Consider the following 25,471-nt stretch of genomic DNA (forward strand, 5'->3'; position numbering starts at 1 on the left):
CCAGCATGTTTTATTATCTTCCACGTTTAACAAGAACATTTGTTTGAAGTTAGGTTTTAAAGGTCTTTTGGTTTGTTTGTTTGTTTGTTTGTTTGTTACAGATACATAACAATTACACTCTAAATGCTTGGTCACATTAACATATGGATTGAAACCATTTCACGGTGAAATCAATTAGCAGTGCTGACCTTTGAGAGTCCTGCGAAGTGAATCCATCGAAGTGTGTTTGCTGTTGCATCATCCACTTGTATTCAAGCTCCTCTGTCAGAGTTGAAACTGCTCCACCAAAGGATGTGCTTTGCAGACAGTTATTAAACAAGAGTTCTCTGTTGAATTATCTTCATTACATTGTTAACAACTCTGCTAACCCACTTGCTAACGATCAGTCAGCATGGACCTTTGTGTCCAAAATCAATAGCTTTATTTAATGAAATGATGTACTGTACTATGCAATCCGGAGGGACACTATTATCCAGCTGACCTATGAGTTGTCAATATGTCATGGAGATTGTAGATTCAAATATTTTGTGAAGAAGAACAGAGTCATGTTGCCAAAGTCAGGACTGATCTGGCCTACTATTAAAGGGTAACTAATGCATTGAAGGATGGAATCGGATATGGAAAATAAACGCTATTTTGTCAGATTGTACAGCCAGGTTTTAAATGGATAGTTTTTTACTTATGATCGATTGATTTATAAAAATCAATATGGTACAGCTGAAGATAAACAAGAAAGGGGAGGACTTGCAGAAATTGACTGCAAATCGGATTGATAAAAAACAAATAAAACTAACTAAATGACTATAATAAATTGGTCCTGACGTACTTTTGCTAAATCCTTTTGGAAGCTGCAAGGATTCTGGTTTAACATTGGTCAATGACATGAAGTGTCATGATGTAGCTTGTATGTTTATGTTATACCTGCATTATCTCATGTTCTTTATTGCAGAGTGATATGTAGAATGTAATCCTTAACAGAGTGCAGAGGTGTTGTTATCCTGAAATAACTTCATCCATGAGAGTTTAATACTGCAGTATTCAGAGTGGCCATTTCCTCTCAGCTCTCTTATCTTGTAACAGTTAATGACTGCGATGTGGTAACCTTCAGAAAATACTTACACGATACATGAACATTAACTGCCATGCGAGTGCTGTGTAATTTACCAGCAATTAGACATAATTGACTTCCATGTGTCGGAATAAGTTCAAAGAAAAGTGGAGTGTAATTGATAAGAATGAACAGCGTTTGTGACCCTTCGATCACGGATAGCAGTCAATAATGTACTGTACAAAAATCTATTTGAAAGCAGAGGGAGTCCACCCACACATATTCACTGATTTCTGAAACACAAACACTAAATCATGGACTCATCTAAAGATTGGAAAAGTGGATTTTGAATACGATTTAATTCCCAATTGTATTGACATTTACACTGGGGTTCACCTGCATCATTAACAAGATGTAGCTTTAGACTGTGTGTGATCTATATACAATATAAGGGCAAACTATCAACGGACACTATAAGATTCAAGAGAATGTATCATCCCAGTGTTGGGCTTGTGTTCCACAAGTGTTTCTGTTTTAGTCAGCAGCTTCGCTACGGGAAAAGGAAACCTGAAAGTCCATGCTTGGAGTGTTTGCAGATTGTAACTGTCATTTGCAATAAAGATGACTGCTATTGCCACCAAAAAGTCATTTTGAATTAATAAAGCCAGTGTTTTATTATTGATGAGTACTGATATGTCCACTACATGTCCGTGCATGTTAGCACAATTACTGGAAGCCTTGTACAAAGAAATCACTGAGCTTCCTCTTTGAGAAAATCCAAGGTGGTGCTGTGCTACATTTAAAGGCGCGGTATTCGCTACTTCTTGCAGGAATGTTCTCTTAAACCGGAAGATTCAGATTCAAAATACAGTTGGTCAATAAATACACTGAACAAAAATATAAATGCAACACTTTTGTTTTTGCTCCCATTTTTGGGAGATTAACTCAAAGATCTAAAACATTTTCTATATACACAAAATAACCATTTCTCTCAAATATTGTTCACAAATCTGAAAAAATATGTGATAGTGAGCACTTCTCCTTTGCCGATATAATCCATCCCACCTCACAGGTGTGGCATATCAAGATGCTGATTAGACAGCATGATTATTGCACAGGTGTGCCTTAGGCTGGCCACAATAAAAGGCCACTCTGAAACGTGCAGTTTTATCACACAGCACAATGCCACAGATGTCGCAAGTTTTGAGGGAGCGTGCAATTGGCATGCTGACAGCAGGAATGTCCAGCAGAGCTGTTGCCCGTGAATTGAATGTTAATTTCTCTACCATAAGCCGTCTCCAAAGGCGTTTCAGAGAATTTGGCAGTACATCCAACCGGCCTCACAACCGCAGACCACGTGTAACCACACCAGCCCAGGACCTCCACATTCAGCATGTTCACCTCCAAGATCGTCTGAGACCAGCCACTCGGACAGCTGCTGCAACAATCGGTTTGCATAACCAAAGAATTTCTGCACAAACTGTCAGAAACCGTCTCAGGGAAGCTCATCTGCATGCTCGTCGTCCTCATCAAGGTCTCGACCTGACTCCGGTTCGTCGTCGTAACCGACTTGAGTGGGCAAATGCTCACATTCAACATGGCGTCTGGCACGTTGGAGAGGTGTTCTCTTCACGGATGAATCCCGATTTTCACTGTTCAGGGCAGATGGCAGACAGCGTGTGTGGCGTCGTGTGGGTGAGCGGTTTTCTGATGTCAATGTTGTGAATCGAGTGGCCCATGGTGGTGGTGGGGTTATGGTATGGGCAGGCGTATGTTATGGACAACGAACACAGGTGCATTTTATTGATGGCATTGTGAATGCACAGAGATACCGTGACGAGATCCTGAGGCCCATTGTTGTGCCATTCATCCACGACCATCACCTCATGTTGCAGCATGATAATGTTGCAAGGATCTGTACACAATTCCTGGAGGCTGAAAACATCCCAGTTCTTGCATGGCCAGCATACTCACCGGACATGTCACCCATTGAGCATGTTTGGGATGCTCTGGATCGGCGTAATACAGCGTGTTCCAGTTCCTGCCAATATCCAGCAACTTCGCACAGCCATTGAAGAGGAGTGGACCAACATTCCACAGGCCACAATCAACAACCTGATCAACTCTATGTGAAGGAGATGTGTTGCACTGCGTGAGGCAAATGGTGGTCACACCAGATACTGACTGGTTTTCGGACCCCCCCCAGACCCCCCCAATAAAGCAAAACTGCACATTTTAGAGTGGCCTTTTATTGTGGCCAGCCTAAGGCACACCTGTGCAATAATCATGCTGTCTAATCAGAATTTTGATATGCCACACCTGTGAGGTGGGATGGATTATCTCGGCAAAGGAGAAGTGCTCGCTATCACAGATCTTTTTCAGATTTGTGAACAATATTTGAGATAAATGGTTATTTTGTGTATATAGAAAATATTTTAGATCTTTGAGTTCATCTCATGAAAAATGGGAGCAAAAACAAAAGTGTTGCATTTATATTTTTGTTCAGTGTACATGTTATCCAGTTAAGGGTTCAATACAGTATATCATATCAGTTTTATTTTTAAAATATTTGTTGAAAATATTTATATCATTCACTTATCTGTCCGGTGAAGCTACAACAAGCACAATTTGCCTAGCGTTACTTTAGTGGAAGAGTGAAGACGGGGAGAAACAGCTACCTTAAAAAAGTTGTGTCACTCTACATATTCCTTATTCTACACATCAAGGACTCCAGAACACGTTGACATCTATCAAGGAGCGTTCAGGTAGATCTTTTTATTTTACCTAGGCGTTGCCAAGCAAGCAAATTCCCCATGCTTCCAATTTCTATGCTCACATAAGTTCCCATTTGTACTGCTGTTTTTGCTTAATGTTAGAGAGGAATTGTCTTCCTAAACCTGGACAGTAGACACATTACTGTGCATGCAGTCAGTCAACGAATACAGCTGATCAACTTTGGGGTTGCATATTCAACAATTTGGATATACTTTCTTGCGTGTTTGGTGAAAAGATTCACTCAAACTTTTGTCTGTTAAAATATGAAGCAACAGTTAGCAGAATAAGCCAAGCGTAAAATAAAGTGTTGAATTAGGTTTGCTTAAAAAACATCTATAAGCATATACAGCTGTCAGGGTGTTTTCAGATAGACTTTGTTTTGTAATTTGGACAGAGCCAGATGGAGAAATCCTATATTATTACATTAATACATGTATTATTGAATATTAAGTAAAACATGTATTTGTAGTAGTATACTGTTACTTCATAGTGACAGATACAAATACATCCCATGTTCCTTTTGAAGCATGTATGACAGTGGTATTAACAATCTCATGTAACTCACTTAGAAAGTAAATAAGGGTTTTACCAATGATGTCCATGGCCCTAAATGTTTAATTATTCCTTTTAAAATGCACACTAGCGCGATAGGCTGAATTATTTTTAGCAGAAACTGGGTTTGAATCTGACCCAAGGTCCCTTGATGCATTTCCTCCCCTCTCTCATTAAAAAGAAAGTCTAAAATATGAAATTCAATAGCATTTTGGCAGATGTATAGTTTTCCTTGTACTAACACATGTTTGCCTCAGAACTGCAGCGATGTGTCTTTCCAGTCTGTGTAATTTGTTTCTAGCTAATTGACAGAGTAGAAGACATGCCATGACCATCTCTTTGTAAAGCAGTAATGGCCTGGCTCCAACGTTGCCCAAATTCACAGTCCAGTCAGAGAAAAAGTACAAAGAGAGAGGTGGGGAAATATAATTGGTTTGCAGGATATGGTCTGTTCTTTTCTCCGACTCCTCCTGCCTCATCTTTTCAATATTCTTAGGGGTCCTCACTTCTGTCTCTCTCTGAGTTTTGTGCAGTAACTGCTCTCCCAGTAGCAGATTCAGAAGGTGTAGAAAAGAATGAGGGTTCTTCCCTGTGCTGCAGAATGTGAACTTATGTTCCAGAGGAAGCAGACCAGTGTGTGCAGAGCCCCCTGGCCCGTGAGCAGAAGCGCCTTCGTAGCCAGAAGCTGAGTGGACTGAAGATAATGTTTTGGGGTTTAAGGTTGCTGGCCAGCCCTGTGGTGTACACATTTTCTTTTTCCAAGCCAAATAAAAGTATGAAAAATAAATAATCTGCAGCTGTTTCCTTTGGACTAAAATAGAAGTGTAGTAACATTCAGAAATGTCACAAAGACCAAAAGCTGTATGGGGTTTTCAAAATGACGGCGTGCCACGTTTAACAAGGTGAACTGTTTAGCTCATCTCGAGAAGCTAATGATACTAGCGTGTAAAGTCAATTCAATGATTTTAATGTTCAAGCACTCTGTTGTGTTTGACGTTTGTTATTAGCAAATTGGGAATATAAAGTCAAGTCAAAAATGTTGAGTGTATGATGGCTCATACTGTATAAGGCAAAAGCTAATTAAGATCGGCGTTGTAAATAGCTAATTGTTTTTGTTCAGTTATATCTAGTTAAAAAGCCGCTAACGTCAATAAATTAGTAATTTTCAGAATTTGTTTCAGGTAAAATCAAGAAATTAAAACTCAAGAAAAGCTAATCTTCTAAATGTTAGTCTAATGAATAACGTACAAATATACTTGTGAAATATAAATCCTCATTATCATGATCAAGGAGGTTAGATTTCCGTTCAGTTGTTTGTCAGCCTGATTGCTTCTGCCAAATGTTCATGAAACTTGGTTCAAGGTTGAAGCTTGGGCCAAAAAGGGTTGCAATAAAGTGTTGGGTGTATAAACAAATAGATGTTTGTATGTCATTCATTGACATTGAGAGATAATGAATATGGCCTTGACAGAAGTCTCCACTCTTTGGACCACTGTCAAACTGCTGTTTACTGCTGGGTAGTTACACATTGTGCCGTGTGTTTACCATAGCTATTTAGCATTTTTTACTTTTGGGCTGGAGAAAAGAATGCAATATCTTCTGATGGAAGCAGTTCATCTCCCTTCTTAAAACCCTGCGATCCTTCCATTGGCTCGCAGACGTCAGGTCCTCAGTGAGGCCTGCATTAGAATTGTTTCTCACCAAGCAATTTCAATGCCTCTTAAGGCCACTACACACCAACCCGATCTTGGGAGTCAGAGGCCGTCAGAGGCAGTCGTGCATTTGCGGCGCCCTACTCAGGTTGGTGTGTCCCGCACCGTCGTCTCTTTACGGCACATTTTCACACCTCCCACGGCCTCCCGCGGCCCGGCCAGGTCAGAGAAAGTCGGGACAAATAAATCACTCTGATTGGCTGTTCAGCTTAGCGAGTCAGTGCATGAGAAGCGAAGCGGAAGTGAGGGACCAAAACAAACGATTAAGAAGGCACACACAGACGGTTAATCTTTTTAATTTTCATCTCACCTGGACGCAAGAGTTTATTTTTTATGTTTACGAGAGAGAGTGAAAATGGAACCCAGACGCTATTTGTTGTTTGTTGATATCACGCAGCCTGTTCTTCTTCTCTCGGTGTAGTCTGTCTTCCGGTTGTTGCCTCTTTTGATTGACGAATACACACTACCGCTGCCTGCTGGTAAGGAGAGTTCTCATTCATAACACTCCGTTCGATGTCTCACTATGGGATGCGCCTCAACGCGTATGCAAACATAAGCATCAATCTCATTACGCCAATCCTGATTGGCTGGTGATTTTGGCGTCAACGTCAGGGAATCCACCCACCCTTTAAGTAGCTTGCGCTATGACGCAGCGTCATTCAAACACCTCTTCTCGCTTCAGAGCACATCTCGATTTATCAGTAACCGGGCTAGCTTAACAGTCCACAGACTGAACCCAAAGCTAACATTCGGTCGACGGGCGCTTGCCGGTTACTTTTTTGCTTTGCAAGAAGACTGAGCAATATTAACACACCAGTTAATATTGTAATCTGCCTCGCCGTTTCTTTCTGTCGAAAAAACGGTAAGGTTTGATTTTTTCTTCAAGCTAGTAACATACCTGTTGCTAGTTTGTTCTTCCCTCCACACCGACACCACGGTAAAGAGGACGTTCTCTTTTCTCTCTCACACCAGAGGAGACAGAGATACAAAAAGGTATTAACACACCAGTATTCTTTAAAGAATAAAATCTACACCGTTGCCTTTTTTCCTTTCGGACAAACGGCAAGGTTGGATTTTTTCTCAGTAACGTACCTGTTACTAGCGTGTCCACTCCACGCCGACGATCGAAGATGGCCCCTTCTCTCCCTCACACCAGAGGAGTCAGGGACTCGGAGGCTCGGCTATGCGGCTGCGGGTTTAATATTTCAGGCACAGACTCACACCAGGTCTGCTCGTCCTGCCTCGGGCTGGAACACGCCCGGGAGACTATCGATAACCCCGGCTCGTGCGGGCATTGTACCCGCTTCACCATTAAGAGCCTCCGCCGACGGTTAGCACGTCAAGCTAGCTTGCCGGGACAGGACCCCCTCATGTCCGCTGATTCGCCGGCCGGCAATCAAGACATGGTGGCATCCACCACAGAGATTGAGTACCGCGCTGTGTCAGACTGGGGCTCAACAACAGTGACAGCCGCTGAACCGGAGCCCCACGCCGTTTCAGGCTGGGACCCGGTGGCGGCAAGAGCCGTGAGAGCGGAGCCCCGCGCTGTGTTAAGCTGGGGCTCCCAATTGGACCTCACCATGGTTCCACCCGCGGAGGATGTCCTGGAGTTGGACTACATGGAGGACAAAGAGGATACCTCTGAGTTCCTCCTGTCTGACATCTTTGTGTCCCCCGGGCGAGAGCACACCAGCTTCGCCCGTCCTAAGCATGGACTTGCAGGCCGTGTGTCAACGCGCTGCGTCCAGGCTGGACATTCCATGGTCTGAAGTGGCCAAGGAGTCCTCCAGATCTCGCTACGAGGGGAAGAACTTGCCCCAAGCAGCGAGGACGAAGAGGCAGCTCCTTCCAGTCTTTCCGGAGATGCTGGACGAGGTGTCGGTCTCGTGGAGAGACCGTCCCTTTAGCAACAAGGCCCCAATCCAGGGTGCCTCCTCCCTGGACTGTGACGGTATGGAGAGGCTCGGCTTGCTGCGCATGCCACCCATGGAACCGCTGGTGGCAGCCCACCTCCAACCGAGGCTGGCTTCGACACCGAGCAGGAACCCCATGCTACCGGCAAAGGCAGACCGGTTCCAGTCAGCGATGACCGAACGGGCCTATAAAGCCGCAGCTTTGTCCGCCAGGGCACTAAACGTCTCCTCGCTGCCGAGCTCTGCGAAGACATGTCGAGCAGACCTGAGCCTGCCGTGTGGGACGAGATCGCAGCGATCACGGACATTTGCCTCCGTGTGCAGCGCTGTGCAGTCCAAGCCACGGGCAAGGCACAACACAATATCGTATATAAACCGCCAAGGGGGTTTGCGTTCTCTCCAGTTACACATGCTGGCACGCAAACTGATCTTATGGAGCTGCGGACGTCTCCTCTCTCTGAGAGCGACGCACGTACCATGAGTGATGAACCTCGGGGAAGATCTGCTGTCCAGAGGTGCACCACTATATGCAGACTGGACTCTACATCCAATGATTGTGAGTCAGCTGTGGGTGCGTTACGGCCGAGCCGCGGTAGATCTGTTCGCATCAAAAGAAAATGCTCAATGTCAGCTGTTCGTTTCAATGCACGATTTAAACGCACCGTTAGACGTGGACGCACTCGCGCACGTTTGGCCTCCGGTCCTTCTGTACGCGTTCCCACCCCTGGCTCTGATGTCCCCAACTCTGGCCAGAGTGGGAGAACAATGCCACAAACTTATCCTGATAGCTCCGCACTGGCCTACAATGTACTGGCTGGCGGAGATATATCAGCTTCTGTGCGGGCAGCCATGGCAGCTCCCACTACGCAGGGACATACTGTCTCAGGCGGGGGGGGGGGCATCTTTCACCCACACCCAGAGCGCTTGGCACTATGTGCCTGGCCCGTGAGTGGTACAATCTGAATACAGTGGGGCTCCCTCAGAAGATGATAAACACTATTCAGAGTGCAAGAGCTTCCTCCAGGTCTCTCTATGACTGTAAGTGGAGGGTGTTTGAGGAGTGGTGCCTTCAAAAAGGACACATCTCTTTTCAATGTCCTGTCGGGGTGATTTTATCATTTCTACAGGACTTAATTGATAAACACAGAGCTTTCTCTACGATCAAAGTGTACCTGGCTGCTATTGCTGCATGCCATGTGGGCTTTGAGGGAAAGACGGCTAGCCAACATCCTTTGGTCTGTCATTTTATGAAAGGGGCTCGCAGGCTCCTCCCTGTCTCCAGGTCACTGGTGCCCTTATGGGACCTGGCAGTGGTTTTAGATGGGCTCACTCGACCTCCATTTGAACCCCTGGAAGAAGCTGACATGAAACACATGTCACTGAAGACAGTGCTGTTACTGGCTCTGGCATCTGCCAAGCGAGTCAGTGACATTCATGCGCTCTCTGTACATCTCATGCACTCAGTTTGCCCCGGGGCAAACGAGAGTGTTGCTGAAGCCCAACCCTGCCTTTATACCTAAGGTGGTTGGCTCATGTACCCCCATTGACATTGTGGCATTTCCTCCGCCGCTGTGTTCCTCTGAGGAACAGCGGCCGAATTTGCTGTGTCCAGTTCGTGCTTTACGCATCTATATGGACAGGTCAAAAGAGTTTCGTTGTAATGACCAACTCTTTGTATCCTCGGCTAACCCTCAGAGGGGCAAGCCCGTTACCAGGCTGGATTGTGGAAGCGATTGCTCTGGCTTATATGAGTCAGGGTTTGCAGGCACCAACGGGCCTGCGTGCTCATTCTACTGGTGGACTGGCTACATCCTGGGCTTTGTTCAAGGGTGTTTCCATCCAAGACATTTGTGCAGCAGCGAGCTGGTCCTCGCCGCTCACTTTTGTCCGCTTTTACAGGCTAGATGTCTCTGCTCCAAGTGTGGCCCGCGCAGTGCTGGGTCCCGTGTTGAGACAGGGTTCTACCTGTTAAGTTCTGGTTGTTTTTAGTGATTTTCGAGATAAGCATGTCTAGCAATACGGGAGTTTCAATATCCCATAGTGAGACATCGAACGTGTTATGAATGAGAACTATAGGTCACTTACGTAACCCCAGTTCTCAGAGTAACATGAAGTGAGATGTCTCACCAGACGGCCCTTCTTGCTAAGGCGAAGCGAGAAGAGGTGCTTATTTTGAATGACGCTGCGTCGTAGCGCAAGCTACTTAAAGGGTGGGTGGATTCCCTGACGTTGACGTCAAGATCACCAGCCAATCAGGATTGGCGTAATGAGATTGATGCTTCTGTTTGCATACGCGTTGAGGCGCATCTCATAGTGAGACATCTCACTTCATGTTTCTCTGAGAACTGGGGTTACGTAAAAGCCTTCAGTACGCGTTATTTGGTCTCAGGTTGGTGTGTAGCAGCCTTTATATAGACTGCATACTCTCTGTGATAATTACTTTCAGACACAAGTTAAACTTTCACCCTGTTTGTCCTCTTCTCCTCTCCTCCTCCTCCTCCTCCCTCCATTATTCTCTCCTTGTTGAATAATAGAAATGCCAAGTGATGAGAGCTCAAACATCAAAAAGCCCATTTCCCAGCTTGACAGAGCAATTTACCTTTTCCCATATGCATGCACACACGCAATTAAAAGTGGTGGATTGGACTGCAGCGTATGGACTGCGTATCTGTATAGCAGCGCTGCCTCGCATATAGGCATGCACACACACATACTGCAAAAACATAAAACTGCCCGATTCAACGCCAGAGAAACGTTTTCGATTAGCGGCAGATGGATTTATACATGGCTCTCGTTGTGTCTCTGCTTCACACACACACACACACACACACACGCACACGCACACGCACACAGCACACACACACACACACACACACACACACACACACACACACACACACACACACACACACACACACGGGCAGTCTCTCGATGTTCTTTTACTCCGGGTTTCTTTGCATGCCTCTAGTTGTTGCCTTATCTCTCTGCTCAGTGATATCATACTTGTGCTCGTAAAAATGAACAATGGCATTAAATCAATTTGATCATTGCCGTTGTGTCCTCGTTACGTGTTCAAATTGTCCCAATCTAATACAACTGCAGGGCAAGAGAGATTTTTCATCCTGTCACCACCCGCTGTTGTTGATGTCACCGGGACAGAAATATGTCTAAGTCCTGTACGTCCCTTTGCATGACATCACCTAATTGTGTTAAAGTAGATGACTAAATGGATTACAGCTCATAATCTATTGATTTCTACTGTACCGTTGTAACAAATTACTCACTTATCTTATAATTACCAGTCTTGTTCTGACTATATAGCCATGAGGTGAAGCTCACATATTTTCCATTCTAAAGGCATTAGAATTTTTATACAGACTTGTTTTTTTCGGGGGTTTGTAATGGACTTCTTGTCTGCCTTTGAGGCCAAGCCCGGTCTCTGATCTTGTCCCCTGCCCTAACATCACCACCACATTTCCACTACTGAAGACGCGGGGCAAGGTCAAGCCTCTCCACTTGTAAAACAGCTTGGTAAGGTGACCCGTTGGCAGCAAATGCCTTCGCCCCTGTCTCCATGAGGCCGCTCAGACGGCAGCATAATGGTCTGATGATGTACCTCCGTGTATCGATTTAGCTACAGTACAGAGATGTACTTAGCAGGACTGTACTGCACAGTGTTGAAACCCTACCCCTGGCACCACATCAATGGAGGTTCATATTCAATTCACTCAGCGTTTACTGCTCTTGGAGGTCAGGGAGAAAAATACTGCCTTGCGCTTCTTTTTAAGCAGTTTATTTGGTGTTTGTCCAACTCTGAAGTTGCTCAAATATATGTAAGCGTAGACATGGACAGGGAGAATCATGAGGAGAGGATCCATAAATCAACTTGAAGTGCCCTTGGGCCCAGTCAGCTAATTGGTGATTAGATTTTTCAGGCATGTCTTAGTAGTTGTTTTTCTTGGGCAATCGAAATTAGTGATGGGTAGGTGAACCATTGCTTAAAGCAGTTATTCAAAGCACTGAGACCACTGTGAATTTAAATTCTGTAGTTTCTCTGACATGCTGATGTCTTACAGCAGGGGTGTGGAACCTCCGGCCCCTGGGCCGTATACGGCCCGCAAGACCATTTTGGTACGGCCCTCAAGGTCATTTTATAAACACGCGCAAAAAAGAAAAAAATTAAAGAAATCTAGGCCACAAACAAATTAAACAAAGCGAGTGTCTGTTTTTCCTGGCCAAGGTCAGGGTCCTTGAACACAACACGAGCCTAACTTGTCATCACGTGGTATATGTCTCGTCTGACAGGAGTGCAGTTCTGACGGAGAGCACCAAAACGTCGCTCCGGCACTTCCAAGCAGGAGCATAAGGAGCCGTACACATGCCGCAGTTTTTGCGTGGCTGTGTCTTTAGTTGAAAGCCCGGTGGCGATCTGCTCATCTGTCATACTGATCATACAGTCAATAACTTTGTTGTTATTAGCATCTGGTTAGCTAGCTATGCTAACGAATATAAGAAGCTTTTTCTACAACCAGTGAGGTAAAGGCACATCTTTATATGATCATTATAGTTATAAAAAAATAAGAGAATAAAGTAAACAGGTATGAAATATACTATATGACAGTAAAAAAAAGTTGTTATTAATAAACAAGAATACAGTTTGAAAGGGGAGTGATTTGTAAAATATCCATAAAGAAAAATAAATCTGCTTACAGTTCTGTTTCATATGTGTTGAGAGATGTATCCATAGATCTCCTAATGTTGCTCTCAAAGTGCACCAGATTAATGCTCTTAACTTCAACATTTCAAAACAAATCTTCCCGGGGGAGCATGCCCCCCGGACCCCCCTAGAGGAGGTTAGGTCCCGTCCCCCCCCCATTTAATTCACGTCCACATGGATAGGAAACTAAATACATTTGCACACATCTTGTGTCCAATATCTTTCTGTTTTGGTGGTCATGCCACAACCGTGCACGTGCATGCATACGCGAGTCATGGTAAAATATCTGGATTAAGAGGTTGCTTTTTCTTTGCACAGCATGAAAGAAAGGCGAAATGAATGGGCTGTGATTTTAGTATTTTTAAGCAGAGGTCAATCAGTTGTACGGCCCTCGGAGGATGTTGAAAAAATTGAAATGGCCCTTGAGAGGAAAAAGGTTCCCCACCCCTGTCTTACAGGGATGCTGCTGTCTAAAGTTCAAGTGAAATACTTGACTTTTAATGAGCCCTAGCCAGCAGTATCAATAAGCAGACTTTTTTTTAACATGAGTGGTAGCTCAGTTGACAACAGTTGGGAAAGTGTTGATAGTAGATGCTCCTTTACAGCCTGTGCGGAGGGTTAGTGAACCAGTGTATATGGTTTCCTCATGTTGGTAATCTATTATAATACGGGAAGGTGCACATCCCACTGCCTCAGCACAACCAAACAGTTTAGGCCTTTTGGAATATATTTGATCAACCATTTGATGTATTTGCATCTTCAAGTATATAATTTATGTTATCATATATCCACTTATCAACTAATTAAAGACTAGCTAATATGAGCTGTGAAATAATAATAATAATAATAATGAGTTCCATTTATAAAGCACTTCATATTTGAGTGCAAATCCCGAAGTGCTACAAGTAGTGAGCATGAACAGTATAAATAAACATTACACAACACGATAGAATTAATAAAAAAAATAAAAAGGGTGATAAAAATGTCTAGGCAAAGGCTCTTAAATACCCAAAGAAATATAGTATTTGGAAATACCCAAAGAAAGGACTTGGCGTGATATACGCATCCATATTTTTGAATACCATGGTATCTGCCAAAGTCCTTGTCCTTTCTGCACACACACACACACACACACACACACACACACACACACACACACACACACACACACACACACACACACACACACACACACACACACACACACACACACACACACACACACACACACGAACACACACACACACACACACACACGAACACACACACACACACACACACACACACACACACACACACACACACACACACACACACACACACACTGACAGACAGTCTGTCAAAGCTGAGAGGTGAGTGATAGGCTGATGAGAATATGATTTGTTAGCTGGTCAAAGAGACCGACAGCGAGGCAAAGAGAGAGATGTCTTAATGTGGCTGAGAGGAACACAGTGACTTGAGTTTGAACAAGGGAATGGGATAAATACATCTGTGAAATAACTAAACTGTTTATGTGTGTGTATTTCTTAAAGGTCCCATGTCATGGCCATTTCTACTGATCATAATTCCATTGTCGAGGTCTATTAGAATATATTTATATTGTGCACTTTTCCAAACTCACATTGGTTTCTCAGCATCTCTGTATAGTATGTGTATTCACTCTCTGTCCTACACGGCTTGTTGGAGCTCCTGCCCCCCCCCCTCCATGTGAGCCCACTGTGCTCTGATTGGTCAGCTCGCCCACTCTGTTCTGATGAGTCTACCAAATACAAAAATCACAGCCCATTCATTTCGCCTTTCTATGATGCTGTGCAAAGAAAAAGCAACCTCTTAGTCCAGATATCTTACCATGACTCGCGCATGCATGCACATACACGGTTGTGGCATGACCACCAAAACAGAAAGATATGGACACAAGATGTCTCCAAATGTATTTAGTTTCCTATCCATGTGAACATGATTTAAGTGGGGGGCGGGGACCTAATCTCCTCTAGAGGGGTCCGGGGGGCATGCTCCCCCTGGAAGATTCTTTTTAAATGTTGAAGTTAAAAGCTGGTTGTAGAAAAAGCTTCTTATATTCGTTAGCATAGCTAGCTAACCAGATGCTAATAACAACAAAGTTATTGACTGTATGATCAGTATGACAGATGAACAGATTGCCACTGGGCTTTCAAATAAAACACAGCCACGCAAAAACTGCGGCATGTGTACGGCTCCTACACACGGCGGCGTGCGTTGCCGCTTCAATGCTTCTGCCCATTCACTTTGAATGGGGTGACGTCACGATTCGCCCAACTGCATTGTGGGAGCAAAGCGTAGCTTCTCTCGCGGTGCTCGCTGCAAAAGTAGAGCAATGTTCTACTTTTGCCACCTCGACGGAGGCGTCAGCCAATCAAATCCCGCATATGCAAATCTGACAGTACAAGCGCTAGCCAATCAAACCGTGTGTATGTTGGGAGAGCCAGACCACAGTTATTTCCCATATGTCAAAAAATGTAGGAGAAAATTATCGTGGCTTTTCAGGTTGTGTTGATCATATTCACTGTCAAACGTGTTGTGTTTCCACTAGCTGGATATAAAACTGCAAGTTTGGCACTGTGCATTTATTATCAGGATGATATTCATCGTCTGTGGTTAGAGAGCTTATAAAAAAAAAAAAAACATTATTAAAGGCTAATGATAGAGATAACCTCTTTATGTTTTTCTTCAGTTTCTCCTCCCTCGATGTATTTCCTCCAAGGTTGTGTCTTTCCATGTCTCGTTGTGATCTATGTGATCTGTTGTGTTTTTCGGTGTGTCCAGTCAAATTTACAACAGATGACAGCGAAACAGAAAGACAGGCAGAGGCAAAGAGAACATGAGAAAGGAAGGTAATTGGAAAACCAATTAAAAGAAAATGTTGTAAAAAATAGAAGAAGCTACTTTAGTTTTTCTATAATAAGTGTGTGTGCGTAAATAATGTGCATGTTGCGACAATCTTGTTTTTGTTGAATTGTAATTTATATCCACATATTTATGAACTCACATGTGCAGATAATATCTATGTGCAAATACTTACGCCAGAATGTGCATAAGCTAAATTGCACATCTGTGTTTATTATCTGCGTACATGTGCATTTGTATGGCTAGTCTCAAAATCCAGCTGGTTTGCAGAATAACCCATCCATCAGCCTATTGTGCAGTAATAGCGCCTTATATTACCCCCCATATTATACAGAATGGACAATTACAGCCGGGCCTATAGCTGCGTTTCGCTGCAACCGCACGGACCCATATGTGGAATGAAACATCATTCGCAATTACATTTGTGTGTCTCTCTCATCCATCCTTCCCTGCATCCCTCACCCCCCCACTCCCCTCCTCTCATCTGCCACTAGGCAAATTAAGAGCCTCTTTATCATGACCCAAATGAGAGAGGCTCATTTGTAGCTGTTATTTATTTGTAATAAACTCTCCCTATCATCTCCACTGCGCTCCCCCTCCACTCTGGAACAAAAAATGAATCCTGCAATGTTCTTCTGTCCACAATCACCTCCCGTTATTAGATTAAAGGCTGAAATTAATGTTTGGTAACACTTTATATTAAGGTACACAAATTAACTAGTTGTTAATATTAGCATATTAGCAGTATATTGGCTCTGTATTAGTCATTATAAAACACTTATTAAAGGTGGGGTAGGTAAGTTTCCGAAACCGGCTCGAGGTACTCTTTTTGTTATATTCCATGGAATGCTCTTAACATCCCGATAGCATTGAATATCTTAAGTGCTTTGACAACAAATCCATAAAAAAATGTCATCTGTGGAAGCCATAGTACTGTAAAAAGTACAACCAATCGGATTGGATTGCCGCCCTACTGCCTTATTAGGCCCATATTGAGCAGAGCATATTAAGACCAAAACTCATGTACAACAACTTCCTTTATTGCAATAAATAAGCACTAATTAGCAGTAGCGTGACATGGGAAAAAAATTAGGGGAAGCCAATAATACGTCCTTTCTTTTGGGTCGGGGGTGTGGTGGTCAATGTAATAACATAACCAGATGAGTGATTACAACACCTGGTATCATTTTACACACATTTGTATCATACAGATGCAGGACATACACACGTCTGTTATCTAACCGACAGGTCCGTACACACTCTCCTGCCCAAACTCTAATAAGCATTCATTCACAAACTAAATCAGGAGACCTTTAACGTTTTACGTCCGATTCACTCCTTTTTTTCTCGCTGTACACAGCTCCAGTTTGGGCATTGGCCTGTCATCAGATTTTATTTGTTGTTGCTGCTGTAGCGGAAGTTTAGTACAATTATTTTTGATTAAATACTCCAAATCTCCATTCTCCATAATTGCACTTGCTTCAGTTGCTTGCTACTTTCTAACGGCGGTGAGAGTGGTGCAGTGACACTATCTATCTATCTATCGATTAGATTTAAGATTCGAAAATTATAAAAGTAGGGTAGACATGTGGATATTATCCGACTGAACAAAACGTGCATTTATCTAACAGGTTCATTTTCCACTGACCTTATTTCAAGCTATTTTCCAAAATCCTATGGAGAAATCCCATTGCTTTTTTGTCGAGGGAAACCGAGCGCAGCTTACTTCCGGGTTTTAGGACGCGTCACTGCAACACTAAGTTGATGCGATTTGATTGGATTGTGAGGCAAGGGAAGCCAGCCGCCTCTGGCTTCCCTTGGCATGGCCCTGACTAATCACAGGTTGGCAGGGGCATGACGTGAGCCTTGTCTGATTGGTCAATCCCTCCATTTTTTTTCACCAAGGGAAGCCTATAGAGTGGCGAAGTCACGCCCATCTACTTCCGGTCCATGGGACCTTATTTCGTAAAAATTATGTATTGAAGTCAATGGAGAGAGAAAACGTATCTTTCGATCCCGTTTGAATTGTGCCATGAATTACACATATGTTGTTTGTCAATCTTAAAAAATAATTTCCATGTCAAAAAAGTCACAGTTTGTCGTAACACTGTTGAAATATAAGACTATGGAAAATACGCAACTAGAAAAACTACAAATCCCAGAGTCGCGTAAGTGATGTCACAATTGTTTTCCTCCACTAAATAAGAGATAGCTAAGATAAGATAACTTTAACAAGATGCCTGTGTGCTTATTACCAGGTTGTTATCATACCAGCAATGGGTCTTGCTCGTTATTTTGCTTCCCGTCTGATGAAAGGACCAGAAGTGGCTGGATCAAGTTAGCTACCTAGCTAGTAGCTAGCACGTTAGTTAGCATTACAGCCTTGTCATTTTTATTAGCCTTAATATGAAGGAACATTAAGTAACCCAAAATGTTAAACAGTAAGAGTAGTAGTCATATTTCGTGAACCCTTTGAAGAGTACTGTCACCGGTGTGATCATTCTATAATACACAATTTAAGCCCGGGGGAGAAATGCTAACGCTAGCATCAGCGATCGCCGATCTTTTCTACTTCATGCTATCTGCACAAATGGTTGAAATGAAACATTAAAAATACCAGGCAGTTCAGAGAGAATCCAGAGTCCATTCTTCTGGACGTGTTTCATTGTGGTGATAGTGAGGGTAGTCAATCGTTTTGTTGACAAGACAGTAGTGACGGCCATCTTGGTGACGTGTGTTGTTCTGCGAGACCAGAGTTGTAGTTCATTGAGGGTTTCACACAAACAAATGTGTTACTTCACAGTTTTACGACACTTTTTTATTTTGACTTGCAAAATTATCTTTTAAATTGACAAACATCATATGTGTAATTCGTGGCACAATTCAAACGGGATCGAAAGATAATCTTTCTCTCTCCATTGACTTCAATACATACTTTTTTTTAAATAAGGTCCCATGGAGTTCCACCGGAAGGGGAGGGACTTCGCCACTCTATTTCGGCTGGCCTCCTCTCGCAAAAGAGTGCAATCTACTGTTTTACCATAACATCTAGAGGGGCGCTATTTCACGCTTTGTAAAATACTCAATGAGAATGGGGGAGAGACGTGCCGGCAGCAACACACAACAAAAAAATGTGTAAACTAAACAAAGTATTTTTATTTATTTATTAAAATTATAACTACAATCCGAAAAAATAGCCTGGCTTCCCTTGGCCTCCAGGAAAAAACGCCACTGCTAATTAGAGGGTTATTGAGGAAAAACTCTCAACTAATGGCTTATTACTTGTAGAATATGGTCATGTAGAATAAGGTATTAATACTTGTTTTTGTAATGACTAATAAAGAGCCAAAATACTGCTAATATCCATGTTAATTAACAACTAGTTGATGGTTAATTTGTGTACCTTAATATAAAGTGCTAACTAATGTTTAAAAAGGTAATTTTGATATCATTCTTTCTATCTTGTTCCACCTCATTCCCCCTGCCACTTTCCTCCCCCGCCTCCCTCCACTGTCCACATAATGAATGTGTTCCCCTCTGCAACAGCAAATAGGCCAGGAATGGATATGCCATATTTAATATTAAAAGGTGGTTCTCTCTTACTTACCGTCACACACACACACACACACACACACACACACACACACACACACACACACACACACACACACACACACACACACACACACACACACACACACACACACACACACACACACACACACACACACACACACACACACACACACACACACACACACGCTCCCATGCCACCTCAGTAAGACAAAGATTAAGCAAGCATCTCCTGCTTACCGTCCTATTATCTGTTTTCTAAAACTCAATAATTGAACTGTTCCATTGGAATACATCATCCTGCCCACTACCACAAAGCCCCATTGAATAAACTTCTCTCCCTGGCTATTGTGCTTGAGTGTGACACATTTCCCCCCCCCCCTCCTCTATCATAGGCTCTATATCTAGCATAGTATTTGTCCTAGCGCTAGTAATGACTGCAATTTGCTGCTATTTGGTGTCCTGTGAGAGGCCTGGTAATGGTAGCATTATAATAGTTATCAGACACAGGTTACTATTATCATGCTATGAATCTGCCATAAGCTATTGTGTCCCAACTGTTTACATCAGAGTGAGGTAAACATTCGGAGGATGAAATGGAGGGTTTTTGCCGGTGTCTAGTTGAGAGTTGTGTTTTTAAAAAGCTTTCTAGGGATGCCACTTTATAAATAATAACATCTAAGGAGCATACATACCTACTACAAAAGGGAAAACAAATAAAGGAGATGTCATTACACAATGTATACAAATTGTGCACACAGACAGTCTTCAAACAGTGTAGTTTTCCTATGAAAGCACCACGAGACATGGTGTTTGTGTCCTGTGTAGACACCTAGTCAATGTTGAGTATTTTTCTGTATATGCGTAACTTCAAACATACTTATTTAAAGCCAAAATACAATATTTTACTTAACTTAAGAAGTCGTTTTCTTTTTAGCATTTTTGCTTTTTATGGTTTAATGTGAATGTGAAAACTGCATCCATAACACTGAGAAAGTATGTTTCCCTCAATACCAATATTAAAATGGCAGTTTTTTTGTTTAGGAATTAAATTGTAGGAAACAAGCGTCATCCAATCTGATTCAAAGTCGGAGAATCATGAATGTTTGAATGTTATGCGGCACACTATCAAGCATATTATGAAATATTTCACCTTGTAAGTGAAACATTTGGCATCCTGGTGGCACAACATGATAAGCAAGGGTCCACCTCTGGGGACCATGAATGTTTTACCAAATATCATGCCAGTGTGTGAAATAGTTATGGATATATTTCAGTCTTTGATAACTTGAACAGACACAAATTAATGAATCGTCACTCTGCAGGAGGGCAGCAGAGCCTGCTACATGTATTTAAATTAATAGAGGGAATAACATGTTTGATAGCATACAGTGACATGAAATCAAGGTATGCATTTGATTAATCATGCAGCGGTTGTTCAAGCAAAGGACATGAAAAGAGCCTGATTCCCTGTTTGAAGGTTGAGAATTTGAAAAAAAGGCGCATGAAGGAAGAGTTTCCACTTTGAAGGTTCCTACACTGCGGTGCCTGCAGCTGCCATTAGAATTCACCCTCACCACCTTCCAGCGTACTTCACCTGACTAAGGCTGCTGGAGGTGTGCATGTGTATGTAAGTGTGTCTGTCGTTCAGTGGATTATTTAAGTATTGAATAACTGCCCCATATCAATTGGGTCAAACTCTTCATTTGGTCCACATTGTAACTTTCTCAGGTGTATGCGTGTTCCCCTGAGGCACTATCCTGTCTGCCTGTACGTCTGTCACAAACAAAATCCTTCCCCAAGATGAGATCTAACACATGGATGCTGATACACTGCTGCTTTATTGAGATCTAACAGACACAGAGTAGACAGGAGTCTGTGACTGGTATGATTTAAGCATTTCAAAAAGCTTTCTTAAGGGATAATTCCTCAACTTTAAAATATTTTACATGTGTGAAAGTCAAGGTAACTCGCTGATGACAGAGCAGACAGATGGTGGGTGGTGAACATGCAAACAGCAGCAGAAAACACGTTTCATGACAAGTGTATAGACAACTGTGTGGAAATGGACTTCTTGAATGATTATGCACTCTCCCTCCCTAATCTTCAAGTTTGTATCTTGTTGGTCGAACGCACTTATTGTAAGTCGCTTTGGATGAAAGCGTCAGCTAAATGTAATGTAATCTCATCTTACTTTGTTTGCAGTTGAAGCAGCAGCTACATTTGGACAGCACTGTTTGATGTCCTTGTTAATACGCAAGTTCTCCAATTTCCCCAGAGATCATTAAAGTTTCATCGTATCTTAGTCATGCAGACTCACAGATGGCAGCCAGTAGAGATTTAGCGGACAAAAGGAGTGACTCTTGATGCTTATCTTGATGGTGTTATGTACAGCACTGGACAATAGCATATTCTTTGTAAGAAATGCACACACGGTAAGCAAGCGTAGTCCTTTTGTATAGTCCTATCACAAGAACAGATGTTTGTTAACCCTTTCTAAGTTCATATGTAAATAAAATATTAAAATAATACATAATCACAGAAAAATCAAAAGTGTTATATTTTCAGTGTTGGAGTTGGGAATTTAAATAATGGAGTTGTTTCAACTCATATTAAGTGTCATTCAACTCCAAGATAGTTATTATTCAAAACGAGTTGGTGTTGAAACAGGGAGTCAATTATCCAAACAACTCTAGAGTGTTGATTTACTTACCAACCCACTGTCTTCAGTCTGCGTACACATGACACGACTTTACACATTGGAAATGCGTGCAATAGATATATACGCAGAAGTACGATTTTCCGTGCATATGATACACCAACCGTTCCCATTGAGTTCTGAGGCGAGTGTTGCGTGATATGCCACATTTCGTGCCTGCACCACTTATTAGTGTCCGTTCGGGTCTTGGTAGACCGGAAGCTGTGTGGTTCATAAAAACATGTTCTTACTCAATACCAAGCCACGATTATTGTTTTTATTTTAAATCGTATAATGTCGGACGTTTTTTGCCGTCCACGAGGAGAAGAAATGGGGTTCAGAGCCTCAGAATACTGAAATCTGTATTTTTTCAATCTTGTTTCCTTCTAATTTATTATTATGTACTACATAACACACTGTTATTTACTCAACAATAACACACACGTATCCTTGTTTTTATTTATTCGTTTAATTCTATAATCTTGGGCTTTTTAGCTGTTCCTCAGGAACTGAATTTCAAAATAAAGTCACCAGAAACAGACGTACTGTAGGCCTATAAGGGACATTTCGACCATCATTGCGATACACACCCACTAAACTGATTACCCAAGATCCTCAGCTTGAAGCTTGGTGATTGGATGTTTTGGCCGCAATGCACGTTGGGATATGGTGTTAATGCGAGTTTAGGATGGCCGAAGACACTACACTACAAATGAGTGATCAGGAGGCTCAATCTTATTTTTAAAGGGTTTTAACAATAAGTAAAGTAAGTAAGATTTCTGAGGGCTATTTTCATTTTCTATATACCTTTTAGTATTTTAAGCTGCCTGCATGTATCAGTGTTTCCTGATCCACTGGAGAACAATACATACTATATCACAAAGAGATGCTTGTCAGGGGAGGTCATCTTAACCCAAGTGTGTGTTTACATGTGTTTAAACCTCTACTCTCCCCCTCTAGCTAGCCTGGTATGCCGCAGTGTGGACTTCTAAGCAGCACCTCCAGAGCTGTTTATCTCTGATACAGTAGTCACAGTGGGCTTGTTCCCTCCTAATCTCATATTCCAGGCACAGGACACCTCCGGTAGATCCTGCGTACACCAGGCCTATATGGTATAAGCTGTTTGAAGGTGGTGTGAACAGGGTTTACGTGCAATATTAACAAAGTGTGTATTTCTACGTGTGTGTTTTAATTCCAGGTGACCCGCGTACCGGTGGAGAGCTGTGAGCAGTACAGCTCCTGTGGAACTTGTCTCGGAGCAGGGGACCCTCACTGTGGCTGGTGTGTGCTGCATAACGTGTAAGTGCATATACTGTTTGCTTTGTTGAATTCATTATGTCATTGCATTGGTTAGATTATGTGGGCTCTCTGCAGATAATGTTAAGTTGTGACAAGTAGTATTATGTGGAGCTGCTTTGTGTGTCAACAAAAAATACACAATGTGTGGTCTCTTAAGCCGTTATGTTCAGCAAAAAAAAAAACTTAAAATCACTGTGATCTTATGAATTCATACATGTGTAAGGAAATTACATTTTTTGAATGTCAAAGTCGTCGATATTAGAAGTCCTTCCCTCATTCTTTGTTTATGAAAATGGTCATAAATACATTATTTTCTATTACTTTTATGATGGGCTACCAGCTGCCCCCTTGGTGAAATGACATTGTTTTCTGACCCACTCACCAAATGAAATAAATGGGACTTCTACTGATACTCTCTTTCAACAACGATTTCAAATCGGTGCTTACTTTGGTGCACTGTATACATACATCATTTGTCATGGATAGCAACGACATACACTAGGTTATATGTGAATAGATATAAATTCACGTGGTTTATACACCATTAATCATGCATTACATCGTTTAGACTGTGAACTTTGTATGTGTTCAGCCAGACAATATACTGTAAATATATAGTAACCCAAATATTTCTAAAGTCTGCATTACCAAATGATTGGCACATAGGTACGTTTGGCATGATGAGCTATCACAGTTATTGAGGTGTCAGATTTTAAACACCACCATGTGCACCTGTGTTAAATTAATTGGATGTTACTAGTCAGCTGATAGCCAACCAGATGCATGAGCCTCTGATGGTGAGGCATGACTGAGCAGCTGGTGCCAATCAGCTAATGCATTGTGATCGCCTGAGCTAACACCATGCCGCATTTATTTGTTTCTCTGGCTGTGTGCTGGGCTCTATATGTGACTGTTGTACTGAACTATGGTGTGTGTTTGGTTGTCTGCCATAGTGATAGTCTTTTAATAATGTATAAGTGCACTTAATCCACTGTAAACCAGGGCTACATTTTGGTTAAGGCAACCTCACGTTAAGTATACATACATATTGGTTTAATGATGGAGACTGTGCTATCTCTCCCTAATGAAGAGGCTTATGATGGTACCAATGCCAATCTTTCTACAAACAACATGCAATTTATCTCAACCAATAGTAATGACTAGTGTGGATTTAACATGGCAAGTAAAAGTGAACTAAATACTTGCCAAACCGTTTTTGAATGGAGTCATGACTGTTGTATCTTCCACTCAGATGTTCGAGGAAGGACAGCTGTGAGCGAGCAGAGGAGCCTCAGCGTTTCACCACCAGAGTGGAGCAGTGCGTGCGACTCTCGGTCCAACCTGACACCGTCTCCGTCACCATGTCAGAAGTGCAGGTACAGTGTGTTGATATGTGTCAGAGTGTGTGTTTGTCAAACCGGTAGACGTGGAAGAAAGGAAGATAGACAGCACACATGAGCAAGATGAATGTGAAATTAGATGTAATGAAGCGTGTTCTTGAGTCATACAGTAGCTGGCAGTTCGTCAATTGTTTTGATTTGTAAGCTGAAGAGTCACATATATGCACGTATTTGAGTCGGACAATTGAAATCTTGCTAATGGCATCACCAATAGTACATTAACGTTATGTTGCCCCTCACCCTCTCCTGTCTGCTTCCCTTCCTCCTCTAGTTGTCACTTCAGGCACAGAATGTGCCCAGTTTGTCTGCTGGAGTGAACTGCTCCTTTGAGGACTATGTAGAGACAGAAGGACGCATCTACGGGGGACGGATCTTCTGCCTGTCCCCTTCGACAAAAGAAGTGTTGCCCATCACTCGAGACCAAGGTAAAGAACAAAATGTCGAAACCTAACCAAATCACATCATGTGCATCGATTGTTGAATTGTATAATTATGGTGTGGGATCACAATAACTGACTTTTACTACAGTATGACAAGTGTGCTCTGTTGTGGAATCTACCTGTTGCTAAATGTCCATTTTGAGAATGAATTATCATTTTATTATAATCATAGGAGTGTGTCAAATGAATGAATCTACAATTTGTTAAATAACGTGGAGATAAGAGCACATGTCTTTATTTTATGTTATTTTATCATTTATTTTCAGAATCAGAGAAGTTAACTAAATATACTTTTTATTTTGTAAGTTTCAATTGCCCCTTTTTAAAAATCTTTTTTTCCCCTATTTTCACTTTTCATAATTCTTCAGAGTTGATAGTTGATAGTTTAGTCAATTTATTGAACATGTCAGAAACAACAAAATATAACAATAATATATATATATATTCTCTTTTTTTCACTC

The 25,471-nt window shown here is 42.3% G+C and overlaps 1 protein-coding gene across 3 annotated transcripts in view; it reads left to right on the forward strand.

Annotated features, from left to right (window-relative positions):
* Positions 1–25,471, forward strand: part of plxna1a (plexin A1a) — a 320,685-nt gene that overhangs the window by 150,412 nt on the left and 144,802 nt on the right. For all 3 annotated transcript variants that reach the window (XM_034086873.1, XM_034086874.1, XM_034086875.2), the window contains exons 5-7: positions 23,070–23,170; positions 24,423–24,546; positions 24,842–24,995. In XM_034086873.1, coding sequence (XP_033942764.1) covers positions 23,070–23,170; positions 24,423–24,546; positions 24,842–24,995 — 379 coding nt within the window. The remainder of the gene's footprint in view (positions 1–23,069; positions 23,171–24,422; positions 24,547–24,841; positions 24,996–25,471) is intronic.

The sequence above is a fragment of the Pseudochaenichthys georgianus genome, chromosome 7 (genome assembly GCF_902827115.2).
Source record: "Pseudochaenichthys georgianus chromosome 7, fPseGeo1.2, whole genome shotgun sequence".
Lineage (NCBI taxonomy): Eukaryota > Metazoa > Chordata > Actinopteri > Perciformes > Channichthyidae > Pseudochaenichthys > Pseudochaenichthys georgianus.